The sequence below is a fragment of the Hemibagrus wyckioides genome, linkage group LG27 (assembly GCF_019097595.1).
Source record: "Hemibagrus wyckioides isolate EC202008001 linkage group LG27, SWU_Hwy_1.0, whole genome shotgun sequence".
Classification (NCBI taxonomy): domain Eukaryota; kingdom Metazoa; phylum Chordata; class Actinopteri; order Siluriformes; family Bagridae; genus Hemibagrus; species Hemibagrus wyckioides.
Window position 1 is genome coordinate 6,501,504 of NC_080736.1, and position 17,957 is coordinate 6,519,460.

At 41.6% G+C, this 17,957-nt stretch overlaps 1 protein-coding gene across 3 annotated transcripts in view; it reads left to right on the forward strand.

Annotated features, from left to right (window-relative positions):
• Nucleotides 1-17,957, forward strand: part of mettl15 (methyltransferase 15, mitochondrial 12S rRNA N4-cytidine) — a 77,707-nt gene that overhangs the window by 27,143 nt on the left and 32,607 nt on the right. For 2 of the 3 annotated variants that reach the window (XM_058382333.1, XM_058382334.1), the window contains exon 3: nucleotides 15,120-15,256. In XM_058382333.1, coding sequence (XP_058238316.1) covers nucleotides 15,120-15,256 — 137 coding nt within the window. Of the gene's footprint in view, nucleotides 1-5,316; nucleotides 5,424-15,119; nucleotides 15,257-17,957 lie in introns of those variants that run through there. The other variant, XM_058382335.1, reaches the window with a different exon arrangement.

Consider the following 17,957-nt stretch of genomic DNA (forward strand, 5'->3'; position numbering starts at 1 on the left):
AGCCAGTCCTCTCTGACAGGCCCTGACTTAGGACGGAGGTGGATACGCGCTGTAGATGTCATTGCTAACACCTGGTGACATGCGCGGGGGCGCCAACCCCAACATAAATCCCTTCCTCAGCCTTTCCTTACCTCCTCCTTTTTCTTCTACTCCTCCTCCTCCTCCTCCTCCTCCTCCTCTACTTCCTCTCTGTCTCTAAGGACAGGGCTATTCTTCAACCCGTCCTCCATCCCCCTGTCTCAACATTAGGCAGCAGCCTCCAGTTTATCAGCGTATGAGTGATCACAGGCCCTTAAAAAGAATTTACAGCCCTGACGAGGCAGTTAACCACCTGTGAAAACAAGACGGTCAATAGTGCCAATTTATTTTCGTTTTTAAGTTATGTCTTTCTGGCCTTCTGGAATCCTCTCTGTCTGATGTCCAAACCAAAACTAAACAATACACGCAGCTTGTACCAGAAACTTTCTATCTACACTTGCTGAGGAGAAATTGCTAGGCTGCTCCTGGGTTAGTTTTGATTTTCTGACAAAGTAAAACCCCTGTGCTGTGCTCTCTCTCTCTCTCTCTCTCTCTCTCTCTCTCTATACCTGAGAGTTACTAGAATATTCTTTCCCATATAAGTTTGAATAAGACGTGGCCTGCGAAAGCCAAGAGCACAGTGTTAGAGTTCCCTGGAGGAAGAAAAAAATAAAAATAAAAAAAATAAACAAACTACCATTTATTCATTTCTTCTTGCTGCTGATCATTTGGGTTGTGCCAAGTGGAATCAGACCAGCTTCTGTGTACCACATCACTCATTTATGGCCCTGAAGCTGCCAGGAAAAGATGAATACAGTCTAAAGCAGACAACAAACACATTCATGGACTCTACTTGGCTCTGTTTGAATGAAAGATAATTACAGCTCCAGTCTGAGGTTTTTATATAATGTGTATACATGGACAATGGAAACGTTTACCATTATGACAAAAATAAGGACAAAGAATAGTTATTTATAGCACCGAGACATTTCGTGTGTTCACAGATGTTCCCGTAGTGTGTAAGTTACCGCAATAAAAAATGATGTTTGAATTGATACAGATATTCTCTAGTAACTTAAATGACCCTCCTTTGCTTCTCTGTTATAGTAGGGTGTAATACAGTAGGGTAATACTGTAATACAGTAGGGTTTATACTGATATATCTGTTTGCACGTTAACAGATTCTGCAGCAAATCTTTTCTTTTTCTGTTTGTTAGAATTCTTCCAGATGTTATATACTGTCTTTGAATACAGCCACATATTTTTTTAAAATAACTAAATCTATAATTATTTTATTTTATTTTATTTTATTTTATTTTATTTTATTTTATTTTATTTTATTTTATTTTATTTTATTTTATTTTATTTTATTTATTTATTTATTTAATTTCCTTTCTGTCTTGCAGACTTTTGCACCGAATTGTCCACTGTACATTTGTCTCTGAACTGATTCATAATCCTGATCTCAGCCTTCTATTTCGATCGACTCCCCCCCCCCCCCCCCCGAATGGCTTACATGCTCCTAGAAACTTCTTAGTTATGGCAAAAAAAAAAAAAAAATGCTGCTCTTTCACAGAGTGTACCCAGTACAGTATCTGTCAAGACGTCCAACTGTGTCTAACAGCGGCTTCGTGAGTGCGAGGTGATCTGACACTCAGACTGGATGGACTCCAATGGATGGAAAGTTATAGGACCGCGTGTGTAGCAGGCAGCACACATTCACACCGCAGAAACTCAGGGCCGCACCTGGAAGTGATGACCGTCACAGGTGCCGCTTACGATTTTTTTATAGCCTTGTTAAGTTTTAGAGTCAAATGACCCCCTGTTTTCTTCCTGCTTGACTTGGAGCGAGCATGCACACACACGAACACACACACACGTACGTATATGCATACTGACATTCATTTGCATGCCACACGTAAAGTCACAAGTCAGTCTTCATTCACACCCACAGTGAGATGTTCTTCAAGCACAAGCATCTCTGCTGCCAGTCTTCAGCACGTGAAGGTGTTGTTTTGTCTGGAGCACCCGAGCCACGCTCTCCACAGGCTTAGTGTTCGCTGCGAGGGTTTTAGCCCTCTACATAGTGACTCACACGTCCATAACTGAGGAATGCGGTGCGTTTTGTCACCCCGTTATCACACAAAAGACTGAGCTGCTTGACTAAAAAAGCTTCACGACGGTAAAGCCGTTTTTTTTCTTTCTTGTAAGGATTTTTCAACAAATCCGTTACGCATGTAGTAATGGTGCCACGGTTCAGTCTTTCAGGAGTGAATATTAACCTCACTGGTGTTCGTCTGTAGAACTTCTCAGATCCCATCCAAACAAACGGTCAAGGGCAAGAGAGCACATGCTCCTTGGCGGCCTACATCAGTGGTTACAGTCAACAACACTATTACAACTTGGCAAAGCAATTGCCAGAAGCTTTTCCTGTATTTTGGCAGGCAAAACACCTTTTTGGCTGTCTAGCCTTCACTCTTTCTCTCTCTCTTTGACTCTATGTTTACAGAGTGCTACGTTTGGCAACCATCCAATTGCTAGCATTAAAGGTTTTTGGGTCAGGCTTTTGTGTGATTGAACATCGTCGCGATTGCGTACATCCACCTAGTTAACATTCATCAGTCAAATATTTCATCTGTCAAGCCTCTTTCTGGAGGCCATCTTGGATTCTGCTGGGACTTGTACAGCAATTGCATTGAAGAGGTAATGTTTTTTTTTTTGTTTGTTTTTTTTATGAATCATTCAATAAAATGAACTAATAAAAAGTAAATAAATCATTAAATATACAGAAGGTTTTTAGGTTGTGAATAAAATGCACTTGGGCCAGTGTGAATGCTCTTTTCCATGATGTTCAATTTTACTTTACACCACAGTACTGTTGAATTCTTAATTCTGATCAGTCAGAAGACATTTTCCAGGACAGCGTGCCTCGGACGTTATTTCGGACTTCAGGGTTTTCTGCTAACGTGCTTGTGGCACTGGCGTGGCTGAGCGTCAGCTGTGGATGGAGAGAAGACGTCTTAAGGTGTTTTTATTAGAGAGAGTTTAGTTGTATGTGTCTGTCTGTGCCTTTGAGGGAATGAGAGAAAGAGAGAGAGAGAATGAGAGCGAGAGAGAATGAGTAATAATTGAAAAAGTAATAAATTTTCAAAAAATGAATCCGTTAAGTTTGCCTCCCATCTCCTCATTCCCAACCCGATCCACTTCTATAGCAACAGCTTACATATGGACCCAAAAGACTGAATAAAACCCTGTGATTTAATAAAATTGGGATGATTTCTCTAAGGAGTCATTTATGAAAGGAGTCTCCAGTGTCAGGGTTCCAGTGTCACCTTGTCAGATTATAACGGAGGTCTTTGTGCCTTGACCAAAAATAAAAAAAAAACTGCAAGAGAAGTTAAGTGATAGAATGTAATGGTCTATAGCTGTTATATATGTAAGCGTTATCAGATACAAGTTTGTTTTAGAGATGTTTCACATCGTTAAATGTAAGGCAATTAATAACTAAAAAAAAAAACATGCATTGACGAATTGCTGAGGTTTAAAACACTTAGGAAAATATCCGAGCGGTAACAGACGGCGCCGCATCAAACCACCCTGTCATTCATTATTTTTCTATGACAGCACGCGCTGTCGCTTTGTATTCCTTAGTTGTTTCATTTATTTAGAAATTGATTGAGGACAGCTGTTTACAACAAGGCGCAATCACCAAACCTCAAATCAAATAACGCGCACTTTCACTAGCTAAACGCGACTCTGCCTCGTACCTGAAGGTACAGCGGTGTTATGTACTTCCTAAGAAACGTTTCCATCACACTCACTGGAGATGTAAACAGTAGACGAATGGAGATGAGCATCGATACGCTTCTTTGACTTTCATCACACATGATGTATATATCTGTCACCAGGCACTCCTTATTTCCCAGCAGTTTTGTTTTTGGCAAGAAATATCTTGCTCTACTAGTTGTTTTACTTGAGACGTTTACAAGCGTTATCTTTGGCATGAAGTACCAAGGCAAGCCATCTTGCTGTTTGCATTGAGAACCCCTTTCTCTTTTAACGCTTCTTCATGGTGAAGCACGCTTCCCTGTAAATGCCAGACTCTGAGCGACTATGCAACCGTAAATCTGCAACCATCACCCTCTGAATATAAACGAACGCTCTTTTACCACCAGTTTGCAAAACAGGCTTCCCGCGCACTATTGACACAGCTACACAATTACGCGTAAACTGAATAATGTGCTGAACTCCTAATGAGGATGGAAGAAAAAAAGGAACGAGGCACCCTTTCCACTCCTGTCCACTTTGTGCCATGGCAACCGAGTAACGAGGAAAAGCGATCTTGTTCCAGGCAATCTCTTTCCTTAATGGTGCGTTAGTTAGTGTAAGGAGATATTTTCTAAAGTCCCCCATTGACATTTTAGACCCCCACACTGTAACTGAACTGGACAGGAGAGCCACAGGTAGAAGTACTGTCTCTCATGTTCCCTACCTCCTTCGCTTATCGCTGTGTGCAAATGAGAGACGAGCGGATTAAAACATCTCCCTCTCATCCTCCCTCTCATCCTCCCTCTCCTTTTCTCTCTCTCCGTCTCAGTCTCTCTCTCTGTCTATCAAAAGGTCTTGTAATTGGCTTCAACACCAATGAAGGATTCTACCTTATCATGAGCTACAGTATCAAGGGACATTGATTTTTTTTTTTTTTGGCATGGCTTTCTTTTTGTTTAGGTTTTGCCATTTTGTTCTAAGCTGTAGAGCACCGAAGAGGTCAAGTTGGTACATGGAGGCTTTTTCATGTCTAGTGTTCATGCCGCCTGGTGAATGAGAGCCACTCCTGACTCTCCTGTTCCCTCTGCTGGTAAAGGCAGTAACTACAAACCAAAGAGGCCACAGTTCCTCATCTGAACCACGAGCGTTAAAATGCCTAAGTCACAACTGAACGCCAATGATTTTTGCCTTAAAATTGAATTATACTACATCTCTCGACGGCATACACAACGAGACATCTCCTGTCCTAAGACCGGAGGCATCCCAGTTTTCTGGTGGAATTTTTCTCCTCCCGCCTCTTGCTCACCTTTTCCCTGCTTTCTCTGCGCCGCATTGGTCCTGGAGGACCCAGGAAGCGCAGCTCCCAATGCCGCTCAGCATGAAATATCAATGCAGATGACTCACTTCGACTTCAGTGTAAATCACCATTGCAAATGCCAAGCCCATTATAGCCAAATCCTTCAGGGAGTTGTTACGTCCATCTCTGCCAGTAGAGAAAGGAGGTTTCTTAAAGGGCCAGAATGAGTTTTTAACAATGCCGCCTTAGGTTGCTACAGGAAGTGTTCATTTTTTTAATGTTTAGTGCAAAAAAAAAAAAAGAAGAAGAGAGAAACACTATGGGGAGCTGGTTTTATAAAGTAAGTCGATCCCATCCTTACTTCAAAAGGTGCTCCCATGAAACCGAGTTGCTATTTTGGGTCTGTTCAGTAATGTTGAGGCAGGCACAGGTTGTTGCGTTTGATGCTGTGATGTTGCCTTTCGTGTCACCATGGGTTGAAAAAAGGTACAAACTGTTTCAGACATCTCAAGGTTGTGTTAGAGGGTATTTCAGTTTGATACCGCACTGCAGAATCTCATTTCTCTTTAATCATCATACTTCTTTCTTTAGACTTGCTGGTTTGAATGGAAAATGCTGTGCCCTTCTTACTATTGTAGCATTTAGAGGCTAAAATAAAAGAGCTATTTGCAGAATATTACACAGACACAGGGGTGAAGGGATTTGCCCCTGGCCTCCAGGTTACTCCAGTGGAACATTGGTACATGGAAGAGTGCCTAGTCATGCTGAGAAGCTCAGGTATGGCTTGCCCAGGTGATGCAAGTGTAAGCAGATCTTTTCAAATGTGCCCCAGTGACATTTTAGACCTCAAGCTGTAATTGAACTCGGTTGGAGAGCCATGGGTAGAATTTATGCTGTCTCTCAGGTTCCCAGCCCTCCTTCATTTTACTGTGCACTCCTTCACAATGGAGATGATGGGTTGAAGCTGGTCGGATATTAATAGAATGCAGACCCACTATAAACTAACAAAAAAAACCTCACCAAAACCAGAAGCACTACAGAGTCGATGAGAAACCTTTTTCGTGTTTCCGACCATTGCAAGAACTGAACTCCACAGACTGACCCTAAAGGGATGTGTTAGCTTTGTGGTGATGGTGTTGGATTACTGTTCGGAAGGTTGTAAGTTTGAATCCCAGGTCCACCACTGCTAAGCCCTTGAGCAAGGCCCTTAACCCTCAATTGCTCAGTTGTATAAAATGAGTTCAAATTGTATAAGGGCGTCTGCCAAATGCCAGAAATGTAAACGCCTCTGTGTCCAGCTTCTGGTCAGTTTCATCCTAGATCAGATGGACATCACAAAGACTTTGGGTGGTGAGATTTACGTACGTGAAAGACGTTTTGATTGATACCAGCCACCCCAGATATCTTCATTAAAAAAGTAGAAAGAAAAACAATCTATTTCCTAAGGGTCTCTTCATCTTGCAGTCTGTTCGTCCGTCCGAGATTATCTTTAGCACAGTGTTTCAGAAACAGTTGGTCAAACGTCTGTAGGATTTGTCTGGGATTATCATTGTAACCAGCAGATGAAAATGTTTCCCCTTTACTTTGGTGGTCTGGAAAATTCAGGTACAAATCTGATTTCCTGCATTAAAATGTCTTTTGTATTAAGGATTGTATGTACATGAAAATCTGACCTTTTCTGAATCCCACCTGAGCTACGTTTATATGTTGTCCAAGATGGGATACATTTCTGTTAAGTGGCCATATGACATAAATGACAACTGTCAGATCTTTTGGCTTTTGTTGGCTTTTGTTGGCTTTTTCCCAACACACATGCGCATCACCATCATCCATCATCATCATCCAGGGTCAGCAAGGCGGCACAGCAGTGATTCACTAGCTATTTGATGATCAAGCAAAACTGGAAGGGACTGAAAGGGACCAATGTTTGAATTTCCCAAGAATATAGGATGGGAAGGGATCACCTGCAGTTATAAATGTAACCTATCAAAGATATTTACAATCTAAGCAAAAAAAATGCAAAGCAGCTTGTAATGTGAACCTAGACAAACTAGTCTGAGCAGTAGTGGTTCAGCAATTAATGCTCTGGGATATTGATCGGAAGGTTAGCGGTTCAGATCCTGGAGCTGCCACTGATGGATCCCTGAGCCAGACCCTTAACCTTGATCGGCTCAGCTCAATTGTAAGTCGATTTGGATAAAAGCGTCTGCTAAGTGTGTAAAAATAAACACGACTGTGAGAATCGAGGATTTCAACCAAGCATGTAGTTAGCCCTGTTTTGTATTATGGTTTTCTTATTTATCCCTTTTATCTTATATTCATATTCTTCTGTGGTATTGAATGGAGCGTCAGGCGTGCTGATGGCACTGGTTGTGACTCATCATGCTGGCCCACTCTCCCTCCCCATCTGCTGCCTGAGTCTCAGACACGAGAGGGAGACTCAGCCTGCCATCGATCACCTCCTCAACCAGCTTGCACACACACATGCACAAACACCACACACACACATGCGCACACACTTCTCCACCGACGTCACTATCGATCTCCATGCTTCTTAACATCTAGTTGCTAAAAGAAAAAACTTTAACTGTAGCAGTGTGGAAGATGGTGGAAGAAGCCAAAGTCACATTGTTGGTGTCTAAAGCGAAAAGATGAAAACATCCCTAAACCTGAATGTGCGTCATCTCTTCCATGGTGCAAAGACGTTTATTTTGATGTATTTCTTATGTGTAATGACACTTGAATCAACAGCCCTTAACTGAGTCATCAATTGGACAATAAGATTGTGGCATTCAAGCACAGACGGCACAGGCAGAAATTGTGTTATCAAAAAGCAGGCAGAGGAAAACTACTAGGAAATCTTTTCTAAAATCTTAGACCGGCCTACGATGTGCCAGTTATATTTTTAATCCATCCAGTCTTTTATAGATGTTTAGAGATTGATTGTAATTTCCTGTTGGCAAAGCATCAGAAATGATCATTCATCACTTTGTACGTCTGTCTATTCATCCATTCATTCATTAATTCATTTAGATCCGGAGCCAATCCTGGGAATTATGGCTGGGTGATATGATGATATAATATCAATATTGTGATAAATAAAATAAAATAAAATGAAAACATTTCAACATTAAATCATTGTATATATTTCTTTATAAATATACGTTTTAATAAATATTAAAAATAAAAGAATTGTATTTTTGTAGACATCATAAACAGGTACTTTTTAATGCAGCACTATTGAATTACTGGGAGTTCATTAGCAACCTGGATATCATGATACATATTGTGTATCATTCAAAAAAAAAAAATTCTTCAATACAATATCACCATCTCCTACTGGGAACACTGGAAACAACCCGAACGAGCTGCCGTTCCATTGCTGGGCAGCAGTTTTAAAGAAATATAATATAGAATGTTGAGCACTGTTGTTGTTTGAGTGACCACTTTGAGAGTCTTCATTAAAACTCCAAGTGTTTTGTTTAAAAGTCAAAAAAAAAGAAAAAAAGCTGTTCATAAAAATGTTCTGATGTGGTCATAACGAAGCGAGGCGAAGGGTGTGACAGCTTCATGGTTGCTATGGACACTGCGCTGTAAGGGCAGTCTGACCTCACGTAGGGAAGCATAATGAACAGCGGGCATGTTTACTGCATCATCCGGCTCTGAAAGTTAGTTCATTCGGGAGACGAGAGAAAAGTGGAGCAGGGATCAAGGAAACGAAATGAGGAACATCTATCAGAGCCGTATCCTCTGGTTTTCGAGTGCCAAGAATTTAACTTCCTCAGATGTTTGTTTAACAGCTGCAAATGAAAGCACGAGCAGCTCACACATACACACAGAGATGCAGACAAATTCGTACACACACGGCTCGGTTCACATCTTCCCCCGGAAAATTTTTTTTGAGTGCAATTAAATTAGAAGTCATGCCTCTTTTACAACGTCCCTGCAGTGTGTACACAACAATGTAAGGACATGTATCCATTAGAAGCGACTAATTACGCCGTCTTTGGAGTGGAACTCTGGGTCCGTGCCGGGCTGCCTGGAAGGATTTTACCCGTTTCAGAAATTAATCACCGTATGATTACGAGCGAGCTCAAAGATAGCTTTGTAGTTCTTGATTGTTTTCTCTGAACAGCAGCCCTGCTGAATGGAATCGCTGCTACAAGGGAAGTTAGCAGTTATTAGAATGTATTAATGGATTAAACGTCTGAATCCATAAAGAGCAGGAGATGGCTATCTTAGCAGGTGTTTGATACGGGGGGGGGGGGGTGTAGTTCACATCTCAGAAGAAGATGATTAGAACCTTTTCTAGGTTCTTTTACTCTAAAAGGGGGAAGTGCTATTTGATTGGGTGGACTGAAGGGTGTCATTTCTCTGCTTATGATATAATACTGATATTGGAGCTCTGAATATTGACAAATTCTGATCTGATCTTATCAGAAGCCGATTTTAGACGGACAAAGTAAACACAAACTCAAGTCTGATCTGGTATTAAATCTATTTAACCGACAAAATATCAGCGTCTATGATCTGCTGGATAGATGGATTTCCACCAGTTGTGTTCATGGGTCCTGAATGCAGTGATCCAGTTATTACTAGGGGTGTGTGCAGGTATTTGAATACCTACGTAACCACTTGTTTTCAAATACCAAAGCCATTATTTGGATATTCGTTATGGTCCAAGTCTGCAGGAAGTCAGAGAGAAAATATAAATATATATATAGGAGGAGTTGTGGATGATCTCACAGTCACACTTTAGTGGATAAGATCTTATATCTTTTACGAACTGCTGCTGTAATCATGAATAATGTCTTGTGCTCATCCCAGGACTCTTGCTCACAATGTACTCATACTGAACATGAACACATTTCAACACACTCGGTACCTTTTTGACTTTTTGACTGTACTGGTATATACAGACTTTGGAGTCTGGTTCCTTTTGAGGTTTCTTTCTCACGACTTCTCAGGCAGTTTTTCCTTCATATTGTTGCATCGGGCTTTTTCACTAGGGACTCAAATTCACATCTATATTTCTGTAAAGCTGCTTTTTGACAATAAAATTGAATTGAATTCAAATGTATGCTTTGATTAGCATTGTTGTGCTGGTCAAGGTGGTCAGATATGAAGCTTGGTGGACTCTCATGAAGATTGAATTTTAAGTGAAACTAATTTGAACTAAAAATGAACATTTAAAGGATTGATTTAGACCTCGATGCAAGAGCATTGAGTAGATTTATCTATCCAACAACTTGACCAGAGTGTGGGATTCATGTATGGAAATCTCACATATTTAGTTTTAGACATCTTTAAGCAATTGTTTTTTTTCCGACATGATTATTTAACTAGCTCCTTACCCAGCATGGCAGAAAGCTATAAAGTGGGAACTTTATTGTCATTCTAGACGGTTAGCACTGTTGCCTCACAGTTAGAAGGATCTGGGTTTGAATCCTGGGCTCGAACAGGCAGGGGCCTTTCTGTGTGGAGTTTGCATGTTCTCCCCGTGCCTGCGTGGGTTCACTCAAGGTACTCCGGTTTCCGCCCACAGTACATTAGGTTGATTGGTAATTCTAAATTGCCCATAGGAGTGAGCGTGAGTGCGTTTGGTTGTCTGACTATATGTGTGGCACTGTGATGGACTGGCGACCTGTCCAGGGTGTACCCCTGCCTTTCGCCCAATGTGTGCAAGTGGATCCAGTGCAATAATATGACATATACTATTATGGGTTCTTCCCCAAAGTGTCTTCCACAAAGAGCACAACTGTATTAAATGTCCTTGTATGCTGTAGTATTACATTTTCCCTGTTAACTTAAGAGTCAACTGTCATTTCAAACATATATAGCTGAAGCAGTACAAAGTGAAATGAGACAATGTTTTTTTCTAGGACAATGGTGCTACATAAAACAACACAGAACTACATAAAACAAAAAAAATAACACAGAGTTTAGGACCAAGTTGTCCTAACCATCTAAAGTCTGCACAAAGTGAGCTTCATGAAGACATGGTATGTTAAGGTTGATCTGGAAGGATTCGAGTGTCCTGCACAGATCCCTGACTCTGACTCAACCCCACTGAACACCTTTGGGATGTCCTAGAACACTGACTACACCCCAGACCTCCTCATAAAACATCAGTGCCTGATCTCACTTATACTCTTGTAGCTGAATTAACACAAATCCCCACAGCTACGCTCCAGCATCTAGTGGAAAACCTTCTCCGAAGTGTAGAGGTGATTATATGAGCAAAGGAGGACTCTCCTTACCCTAACCCTAACCCTAGGGGATGTTCAGCAAGCACATATGTTGTCCATATAGTTTTAACCATATTGTTATGTTTCAGACAGAATCAGTTCTTATGTCTTTATTGGGTGTTTGCCAGAATTCAGCCACAGCGACATCCAATGGGTTTTCCCAGACTGACACATGTGACAATAAAGGCTAAAGCTGACATTTACTTTAACCTTTGCAGTTCCCAATACTGCATACCAAACACATAACAACGTAGGCCATCAACAGGAACAAAATTTAATTGTAGTGGCACTTGATTGACTTTTTTCCCCCCTCCCTTTTCCCTCTCCTAGCAATTAATCCAGCTATTCATTAATTAACTCTTTCTCAAATATTAATAGTAGGCAGAAGGCACGTCCTTAGAGTGATTAACTACTACACATTAGATTTATTCGTTATTTGTTTGTTCTTAAATAACTCGTATTTGTTAGAGTAGTTTTAATCAGGATACATTCTTATGTTGCTTGAGTGAAGCTTTAATTTTGGGAAGGTTTGTGGCTACTCTACCCTGATTCCTGGCATTTCATCAGGACACATTAGTGTTCTCACTCCAGATGTTATGCGACCAATGCACGACCATCTCCGAAAACGGTTTGATTAATCTGATTACAGCGTGTCTCCAAGACACGTTTGACCCACGTTCACTTGCGCTAAGTGGCGTCCATCTGTATTTGGATCACTCAAGACAATTGTTATGATTTGAGCTTGGGACAGGGCTCTCTTGGAGCCACTGTTGCCAAGTTATGCAAAACATGATGCAAAATCGGCATGATGGCAGTGCATTTGGGACAATTTGTTCCCGTAGATTATCCCCAACGTGTCGGTCACTACCTGATGAGATCCGGACAACCTGACCAGGACCTCAGTTAAAGGCTTCGGTTACAGACACCTCACTAACCGATAAGCGCCTCAGTAATCAGCTCTCAGTCCAGGTTTAGCCAAGTGAGACATCAGGAGTCTGGAGAGCAACCGAGCCTATTGTAAATATTTGTTCCTCTGCAGGGATTTAACTTTTCAGTGTCATTATATTTGCTCGGAGCGTCTATGCGGTATGAGGCTTACGGGTAGTGCAAACGCATACAGGAGTATCTCTTAAAACCCACCGAAGCTTTTTCAGCAGGAGAGACCATGACTCATACATTGACTTTTTCGGAGGAGAAAAGAGGACAGCGTGTCTGGAGTGTTTGAGTGCTAGAGAAAAAGCGATAAAATGGGTAAATGCACAAATGCAGTTTGTAACCTTTTAGAGTGAGCTTTTCACACTGGTGTCCACAGCACCGAGCTAGTCATCTTCACATTTCAGATCAGTTGAGAGATCAGAGCGAGACACATCTCTGAAGAAGAACTTTGCCGATATTTCAACAAATTGCTAAATGATATTCAGTACTACAGACATTTCATATATTTTCAGTATTTCAATTCAGTCCTCATTTCACTTTCTTTGAGCATGATTACTCGCACAGAAGTTAACCAGTGGGGTTATGTCCACTTTACCAGAATGGAACTGACTAAATCAAATTCAAAATCAACACAGCGATCAATAAAAGCCAATAGCTATTAAAGACACTAAACACTCGGATTGCTTCCTCACTAATGACATGCCTTTGTCTGTGATACCTCTCAATCTATTCTCGGTGCCTGAAATATGGCTAGTTAATAGGCAACAAAGTGTGTTGGAGAGATACGCGAGTATTTGTCAGTAAGACAAGCTGTAAAGTAGGAGAAGGCACCTGGAGGAATGAGACAGCATTATTATTGCTGCATAATGCAATCTATACTGCACATCAGACAACCTCAAGATTTCATATATAGCTTATTATTTTAATGCACCAATTCTACTTTATGGATATGATACTGATACTGAGAGTGTCAGCTGATACTGACACTGACATCCTCAACGGAACTTTCTTCAAGCTTCTGTTACCAAAGTTGTGACAAGCCTCAGAAGCATAATCAAACATCTCATCTTTCTATACTATATGGCCAAATTATGTAGATGCTTGACCACTCATGAGTCTGGGTCCAAACCTAGCATGTCAGTGTCCCTGTGCACAAAGTGAACTTCAAGCAAGGATGGAAGAACATCAGTGGCCTGCTCAGAGCCCTGGCCTCAACCCCATTCAACACATTTGAAGAAGAAGAAGAACTGAAGGCAAGAAGCTTTTATTATCGCAACACATACATCACAGCACAGTGGAATGCTTTTCTTAACATATCCCAGCTGAGGAAGTTGTGGTCAGAGCACAGGGGCAGCCAGGATACAGTGCCCCTGGAGCAAGGAGGGTTAATCGCCTTGCTCATTTGCCCAACAGTGGAGCTTAGCTGTGCTGGGGCCTGATCCTGAATCCCGATCCTACGATCAACAACCCAGAGCCCCAACCACCTCTGCCCCATTTGTTTGGGATAAATTAAAATACTAACTGCACACCAGGTTTACTTGTGGTAGCTTAGTGGTTAAGGTGTTAGAAAACTGATTGAAAGGTTGTGTGTTCGAATCCCAGGTCCACCAAACTGCCACTGCTGGGCCCCTGAGTATGGCCCTTAACCCTCAATTGCTCAGATGTATTAGAAAGTTAGATGAATTGTAAGTCACTCTGGATAAGGGTGTCTGCCAAATGCCAGAAATGTAATGTAAATGTTGTCTTCCATCAGTATCTGATTTCATCAAAGCTATTCTGAGGGAATGCCCAAAAATCCTCATAGCCATGTTCCAAAATATACACCGATCAGGCATAATAATTATGAGCACTGCCAGGTGAAGTGAATAACACTGATGATCTCCTCTTCATGGCACCTGTTAGTGGGTGAGATATATTAGGCAGCAAGTGAACATTTTGTCCTCAAAGTTGATGTGTTAGAAGCAGGACAAATGGGCAAGCGTAAGGATTTGAGAGAGTTTGTTAAGGGCCAAATTGTGATGGCTAGACGACTGGATCGGAGCATCTCCAAAACTGCAGCTCTTGTGGGGTGTTCCCGGTCTGCAGTGGTCAGTATCTATCAAAAGTAGTCCAAGGAAGGAACAGTGGTGAACTGGCAACATGGTCATGGGCGGCCAAGGCTCAATGATGCACATGGGGAGCGAAGGCTGGCCCGTGTGATCCGATCCAACAGACAGTCTACTGTTGCTCAAATTGCTGAAGAAGTTAATGCTGGTTCTGATAGAAAGGTGTCAGAATACACAGTGCAGGACGGGTCACATGGTTGTTATGGATAGAGGTTAGGGTTAGAGAACTTCCGGTGATATAGTGTATGTTCATGTTGAAAGTCTTAGTCATTACATTCATATGCATTCAAAGCAGACCAGCACACCACAATAAAGTGATTTCTAAAAAAGATAAATGAATGTCATTGAACTGCAATGATGATTTGCATTCTACTTCCTGTTAAAGAAACACAATAAATATGTTGATATCAACCTTTTTGATGTCTTCGTTATTCTGTCGGCTGTATTATCATTATTCCTGTGTGATTAGTCTGGTTAGTAGCCTACACAGATTGCAAATGAGATGATGCTGATGGCGATATTAGCAGGATAGCTTTGGAAGCTGATCTGTTTGTGCACAGATGAGTAGGTAAGAGGGCTAGACAGACTAAAGGAATAAAGCCCTGCTGCATCACTCTCAGTAAGTCAAAATAAACCATTGTTCAGTTTTTATCACAGAAGTTTAAGTCACTGATTGATGATCATAGAGTTGGCCCTATCAATACTCCACATTACATTTCACTGATGATTTTCATTTCCTGGAAACAGGTCGTCTTAGATATGACGTTCGGTGGTGGAGGTCACAGCAAGGCCATCCTGAGGTCTGTGCCAGGTGTGACCTTGGTGGCTGTGGATCGTGATCCTGTGGCGTTCGGCTTTGCGCAGCAGCTTGCAGAGGAATACCCGTGAGTTCTATTTCTTTTCCTTCCTTTCTTTCTTTTTTTTTTTTTCCTTCCTCTCATTAAAAAGTTTTACTTGCCATCTTCTCTTATACTTTGGTGTCTTAATGAAGCTACAATGCCAATTTAAATGTCATCTTTTCGACAAATCTGTAATTTTTGCAGCAAACCGTATTGGGAATGGCCCTAATTATTAAATATTTCGTATCGATTGCGTTTCCCTTCGTTATATCCTTTCCGTGCTAAACAAATCACTAGGCTGCAAGATTGATAGCTTTAGATAATTCTGCTAGTTTGAGGCTGCTGAGGTCTTGATTAAAAGCAAAGCAGTAAGGACGGAGCTGCTGTTTGTGTATTCATCATTGGCATTGCATTTATCTTCTTTACCGAAGATAGACGGACCATAAGTCTTTTTCCTGTCTTCACACCCACCCAAAGTCTTCTTCCATCTTCTGTGTGTATCACTTAACTAGCAGCCAGGGTTGCTGTGTTTGCAGAGATTCAGAAACCCCACTCACACCCACGCTCGGCAGAGAAGCCCCGATGCCTCATTTGTCAATGTGGGCCTAAGGCTTCAGTGACAGGGAGAGACGCTGCCACCCACGCAGGTTCTCCCTGCTTTCAGCTCGGGGGAGAGGAGGAGGAGGATGATGAGAGAGAATGAGAAAGAGAAAGAGAGAGCGAGAGGATGGGAAGAGAGCTGGCAAGAGAGAAATAGTGGTTAATAAAGGGGAGACAAGAAAGGAAGGCGTTCAGCCTCGTGCGAGCGAGGGAGTATATGAGGGTGGATGGAAATGAGATGTTCCTGATTCTGCAGCGTGGGTAGAGAGCCTTCTCTTACGTCGATGCTGGGGAAACCTGTCTCAGGGGAACTGCTGCAGCTACAGGAACACGTGAAACAAGCATGAGGGAGGGGGAGAGATGAGAGAATATTATGACAAGGTGTTCCATCAGCAGCTATGTATACTGTGACAATTGGGCCTCAGACTCCCACTCATGCAAGAAGTGAGAGGAGCTGAAGAAAAGTAGCAACTAGCAAATGTACGCAGGCCTGTGTTACACAGCCCACACACCCCAGTCTTCTCTTCTCTTCTCTTCTCTTCTCTTCTCTTCTCTTCTCTTCTCTTCTCTTCTCTTCTCTTCTCTTCTCTTCTCTTCTCTTCTCTTCTCTTCTCTTCTCTTCTCTTCTCTTTCCACTTCTCCTCCGATTGCTTCCATTCTTATTCATTTTTCATTCTATTTCCTCTTGTCTTTCCCTTTCCTTTCCTTTCCTTTCCTTTCCTTTCCTTTCCTTTCCTACTCCCCCTGCACCTTCACATTCTTCCCTTTCTCAATGCTTTCCTTTCCTCTTTTTCACTGTTTCATGCATTTTTAGTTAGTTACACAGCCCACACACCCCAGTCTTCCCATCGTCTTCTCTTCTCTTCTCTTCTCTTCTCTTCTCTTCTCTTCTCTTCTCTTCTCTTCTCTTCTCTTCTCTTCTCTTCTCTTCTCTTCTCTTCTCTTCTCTTTCCACTTCTCCTCCGATTGCTTCCATTCTTATTCATTTTTCATTCTATTTCCTCTTGTCTTTCCCTTTCCTTTCCTTTCCTTTCCTTTCCTTTCCTTTCCTTTCCTTTCCTTTCCTTTCCTTTCCTTTCCTTTCCTACTCCCCCTGCACCTTCACATTCTTCCCTTTCTCATTGCTTTCCTTTCCTCTTTTTCACTGTTTCATGCATTTTCCCCCTTCTCTTCTCTTCTCTTCTCTTCTCTTCTCTTCTCTTCTCTTCTCTTCTCTTCTCTTCTCTTCTCTTCTCTTCTCTTCTCTTCTCTTCTCTTCTCTTCTCTTCTCTTCCCTTCCCTTCCCTTCCCTTCCCTTCCCTTCCCTTCCCTTCCCTTCCCTTCCCTTCCCTTCCCTTCCCTTCCCTTCCCTTCTCACTGATTTCCACTCTTCTCTTTCCACTGATTACTTCCATTCTTTTTCATCTTTCATTTTCTTTCCCTTTATCATTCTCTTCTCTTCTTTTCCTTTCCAACCTCCTCACATACCCTTTTATATTTTCCTTTCCTTTCCTTTCCTTTCCTACTCTCCCTGCACCTTCACATTCTTCCCTTTCTCATTCTTTCCTTTTTCCCCTCTTCTCTTCTCTTCTCTTCTCTTCTCTTCTCTTCTCTTCTCTTCTCTTCTCTTCTCTTCTCTTCTCTTCTCTTCTCTTCTCTTCTCTTCTCTTCTCTTCTCTTTCCACTTCTCTTCTGATTGCTTCCATTCTTTTTCATCTTTTGTTTTATTTCCGCTTTCCTCTTCTGTATCATTCTCTTCTCTTCTTTTCCTTTCCAACCTCTTCACATCATATTCCTTTCCTTTTCCTTTTCCTTTTCCTTTTCCTTTTCCTTTTCCTTTTCCTTTTCCTTTTCCTTTTCCTTTTCCTTTCCTACTCCCCCTACACCTTCACATCCTTCCCTTTCTTGTTTCTTTTCCCTTTCCCATTACTTTTCTTTCCTTTCCCTTTCCCACTTCCCTCCACTTTTCCTTCACCTTCCTCTTCTTCCCCATTTCATGCTTTTTCCCCTTTTCCTTTTTTCCCCCTCTTATCTTTCTCTTCCAATTTCCATTAGCTTGTTTTTTTTTTCCCTTTCCTTTTTGCCCCTTTTCCTTTTCTCTCCTTATTCATTTATATTTTTATTTGCATCATAATTTGGATTTGCTCTATACACAGCTTGCCACTTT